This window comes from Lactuca virosa, chromosome 6, assembly GCF_052849685.1.
Source record: "Lactuca virosa cultivar CGN04683 chromosome 6, Lactuca_virosa_CGN04683_v6, whole genome shotgun sequence".
NCBI lineage: Eukaryota > Viridiplantae > Streptophyta > Magnoliopsida > Asterales > Asteraceae > Lactuca > Lactuca virosa.
The window spans coordinates 202,520,322-202,529,801 of NC_136431.1; the positions used below are offsets into that span (position 1 = coordinate 202,520,322).

The 9,480-nt window shown below is 37.8% G+C and overlaps 1 protein-coding gene across 1 annotated transcript; it reads left to right on the forward strand.

Moving 5' to 3' along the window:
- Positions 1-6,760: 6,760 nt before the first annotated feature.
- On the forward strand, positions 6,761-8,358 carry LOC145119051 (RNase P Rpr2/Rpp21 subunit domain protein). Its single transcript, XM_079054691.1, has 3 exons — positions 6,761-6,967; positions 7,320-7,607; positions 7,710-8,358. Exons 2-3 carry the CDS (start codon positions 7,357-7,359, stop codon positions 8,221-8,223), a joined length of 765 nt encoding a protein of 254 aa, XP_078910817.1. The 5' UTR covers positions 6,761-6,967; positions 7,320-7,356; the 3' UTR covers positions 8,224-8,358.
- The last annotated feature ends 1,122 nt before the right edge of the window (positions 8,359-9,480 follow it).

Here is a 9,480-nt window from a genome sequence, read left to right on the forward strand (position 1 = left end):
GGAACTAGGTAGGGAACAAGCTTCATCTTCTCCGTAAAACTTGTAGCATACTCAGTGACACTCATCCTTCCATTCTTCAGATTTTGGAACTCATCGTTGATCTCCAGAAGATCCTGCTCAGAGCAGTACTGCATTTTCAGTTGCACCAGGAAATCTTCCCAAGACATCTTGCTTGCTTCTCCCTTGGGCATCGTGTCAGCTAGTAGCTTCCACCAGCTCAGTACTCCAGACTTTAACAGAGGAATCGCGAGAGCGGTCTTCCGTCTGTTGCTACACTCGCAACTCTCAAACATTGTCTCCATCTCGGAGATCCAGTCCATAACTTCCACCGGCGTTGGGCTTCCAGAAAGACTCGGGGGTTTGGATGCCATGAAATCCTTGTACTTGCACCCACGTCCGTTATTTCCTCCATCTTGATTGTTTCTCCTAATCACCAGCGGATCAGCTTGACCAATGGTCCTGGTGTAGTTCCCTTCCTCAGCCTGCCCGTCATTCATTTTGGGTTGTTCAATAGGTACCGTAAGTTCTTCTTGGTTCCATTGAAGTAAACGCCTTGTTTCCTCCATTTGACGATCCAACATCATCTGGATCATTGCTTGTACTGTGACATCCCTAATTTCACGGCCAGAAAAGACCGATTTGTTTATGCTTTGTTTTAAAATCAGAGTAACCGTTTAAAGAAAACAGTTGCGGAATTTGTTCCCAAAACAAAATGTGATAAGAATTTATCAAAGCATTTGTTTAAAGAAATGTATTTTCATTAAATAACAAAATCTCGGGATGTCATGTTCCGATACAGACCAAAAGCATAAACAATATAAAATAGACCTTACATCAGTTATTTGAAACTACTGATCTATAATCCAAAATCTCTCGTCAAGTCCACCAACTTATACTCTTGTGTCATTACCTGTAATGCAAAGAAAACTGAGTGGGTCAATCTTGGGAGCCTGGTGAGCATATAGGGTTTTCAACCCACAATAATATAATTATTATGTTTAAACATCAAACAATCAACCCAATTACCCATCCCCATTATCTTCTTTACTCTTAAGGATCTACCCTAAGAATTAGCTATACCTCGTTCATTCATTCCTAAGGATCATCCTAAGGAATCGGCACGAAATCCATCGTTGCCAAGGTTTACTCGATAGGCACTAAGTCGCATAGTCGCCAGGGTTTAGGCACTAAGTCTCATAGTCGCCAGGGTTTATACAACAAGCACTACGTCACATAGTCGCCAGGGTTTAGGCAGTAAGTCTCATAGTCGCCATGGTTATCTCGTTTATCGACAGTATAGTTTCTGAGAATCCACTCGCAATACGTGTCAATGGGTTTTTAGAGTACAGCTGGTGAATACACAGTTCAAATACACCTACAGGTTGCGAGCCTGCTAGTGTTCCACTGGACTGTCTAGAATAGTTCGTGGTTGTCATCCATACTCTGCTGAATAACGGGGCCAACACATGGGTAAAAGGATTCTCTCAGGGTTTACCTCTCACCCTTATCTGATGGTCTATATCACCTCTCATCATTTTGTTTTTGTCACACAGCAACTATTTCATCTACCCATGTTTTACCCAACACATTTTGTAGATATAAAATACATATACAGTTTAAATCATATAAAACTCGTATAAAATCGTTCATCCAGCATAGATAGCAAGTATACAGATAATATGCACACATAGCACGTAATTTATATAAAATACTTCATATCTATGTGTAAGATGAAAGTAACTATGCACTCACTTGATAAGACGATGTTCGGACAACACCTCGTCTCTTAAAATAATCTTTTCCGATGAAACCGGGACGTTTTCTCCAAAACCGGGCTTCACGCGGGCAGAGTTTCGGCTCGAAAACTTTACTTCTCGGGATCCTCGGGGCTTCGGGACTTGCTTCGGGTCTCGGGAATGATATCGGGGCTTCGGGGTATTTCTTGCACGCAAAACGATGCAAAAACGAGAGAGAGAGAAAGGAAGAAATTTGGCAAAAAAATCGGCAGCCTCGCATGCCCTTTTATAGCAGCGAGACCTCAGACTATGCTGGGCGTACCGAGGCCCTACGTTGGGCGTACTCCGGATAAGGCTTCCACGTGGCGAAGTCTCGGTGGAGGAACGTGGCCTCTTCTGGACCGAGGAAAGCAGTAGTACGCTGCGCGTACCCATCTTGTACATAGGGCGTACTTCGGTGTCGACATGTACGCGGGGCGTACCTCCTTGTACGTTGGGCGTACCTCGCATCCCCAGGCTCTCTTCGGATAAGCTTTGGTATGCGTGCCACGATCTTCAAAAATTCATAACTTTCGCATACGAGCTCCGTTTTCGACGTTCTTTATATCCACGCGTAGGTGAGACTATGCTCTACAACTTTCATTTAGACTTTGTCGGCTAATTTTGACTTTATTTTTATTATATTATTTTTAGTAGGCCGGGACAGGAAAACTCCGTTAGAATTTCATAACTTCTTCATCCGACGTCCGTTTTTGTCTGTCTTTTTATTGTTGCACTACTAATAACGAGATCTTCGATTCTCGTTTAGATTGCTTCAACCAAAAATCACTCGATCTCAAATTCGAGTTTCGGGCTGCATACCACTGAGCTGAAACTTCGGAAAATCATAACTTCCTCATACGAAGTCAGATTTGGACCTTATTTTTATGCACGCTCACGGTTTAACGAACTCTACGACTTCCATTTAGACCACTAAGGCTAAATATTGGTCTAACGTAAATTCACTATTTACGTCGCGTTGTGTCGTGCCGGTTCTGTCGCGAAACTTCGACAGGTCATAACTTCTTCGTTATAACTCGGATTTCGGCGTTCTTTATATGTACAGAATCCTTGTAACATATACTACAACTTAGTTAAGATTACTCCTTCTAAATAATCTTCCATCAAAAAGTCATTTTTGCCGCTTATCGTCTCTAAATTGACTAGCCCGGATCTACGGGCGTTACATGTACTCCGGCCATCGTGATTGGCTCAGGAGCGGCTACCACAACAGGTATTTGCTCAACCACTAGAGGTTGATTCCTGTTTCCATTTGCGTTCCCGACTCCGCTTCGGGTTCTATCCATTCGATCTATATATGTTCGGTGTGTAATGACGAGAATTAAGATAGGAAAGATTTTATTTACGTTCGACGTGTAAATCTCCTTATTACTCCGAAAAGTTACATGCCAGTTCTAATACCGTAATTAAACGTTTAGAAACCTGAACACATAAAGTTTCCAGATCCGGTCGGCAACAGACCATAGATCCGTTCAGACATTTAGCATCATAAATCATTTAGCACATAAAAGCATGTTAGACATTTTCCACAAATAAGCTAGTGCTTGTGTCTATTCAGGTGTATTACCTAAGACACACTCCTCACAAATCATTGCTTAACATTCTAAGTTTAAGTCTAGAAATAAATCCATATTCCTAGTTCGCTTAAACTAATGCTCTGATACCAACTGTGACATCCCCATTTTCACGGCTAGAAAAGACCGATTTTGTTTATGCTTTATAAAAATCAGAGTAACTCTTTTAATAAAAATGTTGCGGAATTTGTTTATCAAAGAATTTCCGAAGAAATGTATTTTTATTTATTTTAAAACATTTGTGATGTCATCGTCAATACAGAAACATAAGCATAAACATAACTTACAATCATTTACACTAGTGATCTACATCTCTTTAATCTCTTAGTGTAAAGCAGCTTCGTATCGAGACCTGTGATGCAAATAAGCTTGAGTGGGCCAGGTTGGGAAACCTGGTGAGTACATAAGGTTTTCAACCCACAATAATATAACTATATTATATTTAATCATCAAACAATTAACCCAATTACCCATCCCCATTATCTTCCTTATTCTTAAGGATGTACCCTAAGAATCAGCTATTCCTCGTTCATTCATTCCTAAGGATCATCCTAAGGAATCATCACGACGTCCATCGTTGCCATAGTTTACACAACGGGCACTAAGTCTGCATAGTCGCCAGGGTTTAGGCACCAAGTCTGCATGATCGCCAGGGTTTAGGCACTAAGTCTGCATGATCGCCAGGGTTTAGGCACCAAGTCTGCATGATCGCCAGGATTCGGGCACTAAGTCTGCATAGTCGCCCGGGTTTAGAGTACATCGGGTGAACACATCGTTCACAACACCTACAGGTTGCGAGCCTGCTAGTGGTCCACTGGACTGTCTAGAATAGTTTATGGTTGTCATCCATACTCTGCTAGATGACGGGTCCAACGCTTGGGTAAAAGGCTTCCCTCATTGTTCACCTCTCACCCTTATCTAGTGGTCTATATCAAATCTCATCTCATCATCCAACTCATAATTCATCTACCCATGTTTTACCCAACATATTTTGTAGATATAAAATACATATACAGTTTAAATCATTTAAAACATGTATAAAATCGTTCATCCATCATAGATAGCAAGTATACAGATAATATGCACACATAGCACGTAATTTATATAAAATACTTCATATCTATGTGTAAGATGAAAGTAACTATGCACTCACCTGATAAGGTGGTGACTCGGTACTCGGACAACGCTTCGTTACTCTTAAAACAATTTTCCTTTGACAAAACCTAGTATCATTACCACTAGAGTTTAGTCTAATATTCACCGAGACTAATTAATAGTCTAGCTATTATTACTATTATATAAACGTTAAACAATACTCTTCACCCACTATGTACAGACAGGGGTCAGACATGGAACACCGGAGGGCAGGATCATTTTGGCATATAGCACTTCTGAATCCAGCAACCCAAGCGGCCCTCCAAACCAGATTCCCCGTACCGCGAGTGGTTAAAAAGATATTATAACGACACTTATATAACCCATAATAATAGCCCAAATAATTCTTATAAGATCTTAATAACATTACTATATTTAAATAAAAGTTATATTAAATATAGTATAGGCGTAGCTCACTTACAACGGATTTTTATTAAAAACTGGGCTTCGTTGGAGCAGCGTTTCCGAGCCGAAAGCTTTTCTTCTCGGAGCCATCGGGCGCTCTGTGGCTTCCTTCTCGTGCTAGGGAGGTTCCCTAGACTTGAGAGGGGTTTAGGGAGGCTAGAGAGAAGTTAGAGAGAGAAAGAAAGGTTTATGGTGTGAAGAGAATATGAAGAGTTCACCATTTATTTATAGGGATTTTATAGTAAAGTAGCCCCTAAGTTTCGTCTGTATCTTCCGCGTACGAGCTCCCTTTTCTACGTTCTTTATATCCACACGTTGGTATTTACGAGTACTACAACTTTCATTTAGACCCCGTCGGCTAATTCTCCTTCTATCTCAGATTTACAAAAACTGTATCGTATTTATCGCGCTCGAAGAGTAGCGACTAAGCTTCGTCCATATCTTTCGCATACGAGCTCCGTTTCTGACGTTATTTATATCCATGCGTTGGTATTTACGAGTACTAAAACTTTCATTTAGACCCCGTTGGCTAATTCTCATTCTATCTCGGATTTATAAAACTGTATCGAATTCGTCGCGCTCGAAAAGTAGAGACTAAGCTTCGTCCATAACTTTCGCATACGAGCTTCGTTTTTATCGTTATTTATATCCACGCGTAGGTAAAAATAAAATCTACAACTTTCCTTTTTACTCCGTCGGCTAATTCTCGACCGATCTTAAATTTAACAGTAGGAGGTGATTACACTGTGCGTTGGCCAAAAACCGCTCGATCTAAAACTCGAATTCCGGGCTGTGCACTGCTATGCCAAATCTTAGAAAATTATAACTTCCTCATACGAAGTCAGATTTGGGCGTTCTTTTTATGCACACTCTCGGTTTAACGTATACTACGACTTTTGTTTAGATCACTAAGGCCAAAAAGTCTTGTATCGTAAATTCACTATTTACGTCGCGCCGTGTCGTGCCGGTTTTGCCGTAAAACTTCGACGGGCCATAACTTCTTCGTTATAACTCAGATTTCGGCGTTCTTTATATGTACGAAACCCTTGTAACATATATTATAAAATGGTTAAGATTAATCCTTATAAATAATATTCCATCAAAACTCATTTTTTATGCTCATTGTCTCTAAATTGACTAGTCCGGATCTACGGGCGTTACAGTAACCGGGTTGAACGGTCAAGTGGTCAGAATTGTAACAAATTAAAAAACACAGTGTCAAATTTGAGACAAAAAATAACACAGTGTCAAATTAGAATTTTCATGTAAACATAATGTCTTTTGTGCTATTTACCTTAGGTTGTTTCCTTGTATGGGGACCGAAGATATAGAGGATGTTGCTTGTGGTTGGGGATGGGGTGGGTCAAAAGATGGACGATAGAGTGCGGGTGTTGTGTAGGGGCCGAAGATAAGGACGATGGATAGAACTAGAGGCTTTTGGTTGAGGTTGGAGAAGATGACTAGCGGTAGGTGGAGGCAATGTCTGTGGTGGGTAACGAGTGATTTTAAACAATGATGTAAGGAATGAGACATTAAACGATGAAGTAAAGAATATATATGCATGACCCACATATTTCTATCATAATTATGATAATAATAATTAAAAGAAAATATACCAGGGTGGGAAATCTTTTCAATTTAGCATGTCTTAACGGAATAAATAAACGGCAATTAAATGTAGGGACCAAATCAACAATATGTTTTTATATGTTTTTTGTTTTGGTCTTTTAGACCAATAATGCAAAGTTGAATTTTTTTTGGACATATTTATAGTGGTTTACAAACTACAAGGACCAGTTTTGGTAGTTTACTAAACTTTTTGGGTTTGGCCGCACAGTCGCTACTGAGACTTTGAGAGACGACGCCGACACAAGTTCACAACTCTCTCTCTCTCTCTCTCTCTCTCTCTCTCTCTCTCGTTCAGACTCCGGTGAAATCGACAACCGTTGAAGCCTTCGCCCTGCCTCCATCGACAATCGCTGCCGCCTGCCGCCGTAGACTGTCTTCATCATCTCCGACGACCTGATTTCATCTCCGGTAATACATTCTGATTTTCTGATTTCTGATTGTGTGTTAATAAGCTGTGTGATTTCTGATTTTGAGTTGATAACAGGCTAGCAATTGTACATGGTTGAAATTTCATTAGCGACTTACTTACTATGCTAAAATGCTTTAAAATAGTTATGCTAAAAGCTAAAAAACCTCCAAATTGCTAATGGATATGTTAATATGTGTTGGCCAAACACCCTTAAATGTTTCTAAATTCAACTGTTAGGGTTTATTGAAAAGATACGTATAGTAAACAAGACAATTCATGCCTTGTTCACTTACTGCTTTCAAGATTCAAAAGTAACAATCTAGTTTCCAACTATTTCATTGTGCTCATTAGGATCCAGTCCACCATAGTTACAGAAAACTATAGAGACATGGGCAAGAAAGGATCCTCCACTGCAATTTCTGGACCTCAAATGTCAGTCACAATCAGAGAAGCTTCAACAGGGAAGAAACAGACAAATGCTAAATCTTCATTAAAACTACAACATATAAAGAATCTTGCAATGTGGGCCACTCGTGATGCATCTATACCTTCATTGGGTGCCTTTTTTAGTCACCATTTTGCTGCTTCTTCCGAGGCTTTGGCAACACCAGTTGATCCATCCCTGTTTACTTGTCAAAGGTACTCTCTTTTTCTCTCTACACACACAATACTATGAAGGGCAATTTGGTCATATCTTGTGTTCTTAATGGAACCTGATAAAACCATTTGATTCTTGTGTAGATGTGAAACTATACTTCATCCTGGCTACAATTGTACAATCCGAATTGAAAAAAACAAGCAAAAAGCTCGACACAAAGGCAAGAAAGCTTCTCATTATCCTCAAAACAACATTGTCTACACTTGTCATTTTTGTATGCACAAAAATATGAAAAGAGGCACTCCAAGAAACACAAAGCCACCAAAGCCCAAATCACATCCGAAACCAAACACTATACTGGCTCCCCTTGGGTCTACAATAAACGACCCTGACAAAGGTAAAATGGGTATTTTAGTAAAAAACGACTCTGATCCAGCAACTCCAACATTGACATTGTTGGAGTCCAAGAAGAAGAGGAACAGGTCAGGGGATAAGAAGAAAGTGGCAAATGATCAAAATGCAAAAAAATCAGAGAATGCATCTACTAATAGAAAAAGAAGAAAATCTTGGACTAGTTTGAAGGAGATTGCTGAAAATAATGACAATGATAATCGCCTGAAGTTAATGAACATAACAATCCCATTTTCAATGGAGTAAAGATTTTATTTATTTATTTATTTTTATTTTTTTATGTTTAATTGATAATGATGTTTCGAATTACTATTTGGTCCATGAGTTTGTTAACTGGGCATACAATTGAAAAATAAATGATCTAAAGAGCAAATTATGTCTTATGAGATTAACCTTTTATTATAATAGAATAACATAATGTCACAATCCACCGAGTTCAAGGTGTCATGAAAGATTAACACCAAAAGATAGGTAGAGTTTTATTGATCAAAGAAAATCGTATTTACAACAATGTTTTAAAAACCGGTTTTTTAGTTGAACTGGTATGGTGACCGGTGACCGGTTCAACCGGTTCGACCGCCGGGCGAACCGGTTTTTATATTTTTAATAATTTTAATTTTTTTTTTCTATTTTCCTACACATACATACATATATAAATCATTAATTTAGAAAAATAAATTGTAGATGAATCCAAATACACTAAAATAACACATAATCATAAGTTTTAGTGTTTTACATTAATCCATATACGTTAAAAAGAAAAATAAAGTATAATACCGAAACAAAATATAGTTTTAGATGAATATAAACACATAAAAAAACTTTATAACATTTGTCATATGTTTTTATTTAGAGAAAACTAAATAGATTTGAAAAAAATCACCAAAATTTATTATGTAAATGGTTCTTTTACAATGAAAGGAAAAGGAAAACTTATAAATATGAAATAATTAGGGTATAGTTATATAAGGAAAAAATTATAAATATAAAATAATTAGGATATAAATATATAAGGAAAAACCCACTAAGATGTTCTAATAAAAGCCATAAATGTATTTTAGCAATATGAATTTAAATCTAAGATTCTGAAAATAAATTCTACAATGATCTTTAGCTTTTAAGAAATAGCAAGAGATGCAAGGTAAGGTTAAAGACTCTCTTTGACATGCTCATTGGAAAATTAAATTTTGTCTAATAAGTTAATAGCGTTTACTAAAAATAGGTGAGCCACATCATAAGATTACTGCCCTCGGTGATAAATGCAAAGTTCGGTTAACATTTTATTATTAAAATAATTGAAAAATAGAAATGAGGCTCACGTACCCTTCTCCACAAAATTTTTTAGAGTGGTTACTATTTTATTATTTTACTAGGTGTAAAACCCGTGTAATACATGGATTGATTAAAAAAATTATATATTAAAGTGTAAACAACAAATATTTTTAAAATAAGGAATGAAAAACATATTAACTGTAATTTATTATCTCATTTAATATATTTAAT

Excerpts from the sequence above, each read along its gene's own strand:
- LOC145119051 (XM_079054691.1), top strand. The coding sequence starts at position 7,357 with ATGGGCAAGAAAGGATCCTCCACTGCAATTTCTGGACCTCAAATGTCA. Across the intron at positions 7,608-7,709 it reads TCCCTGTTTACTTGTCAAAG|ATGTGAAACTATACTTCATC; the intron begins GTACTCTCTTTT and ends ATTCTTGTGTAG.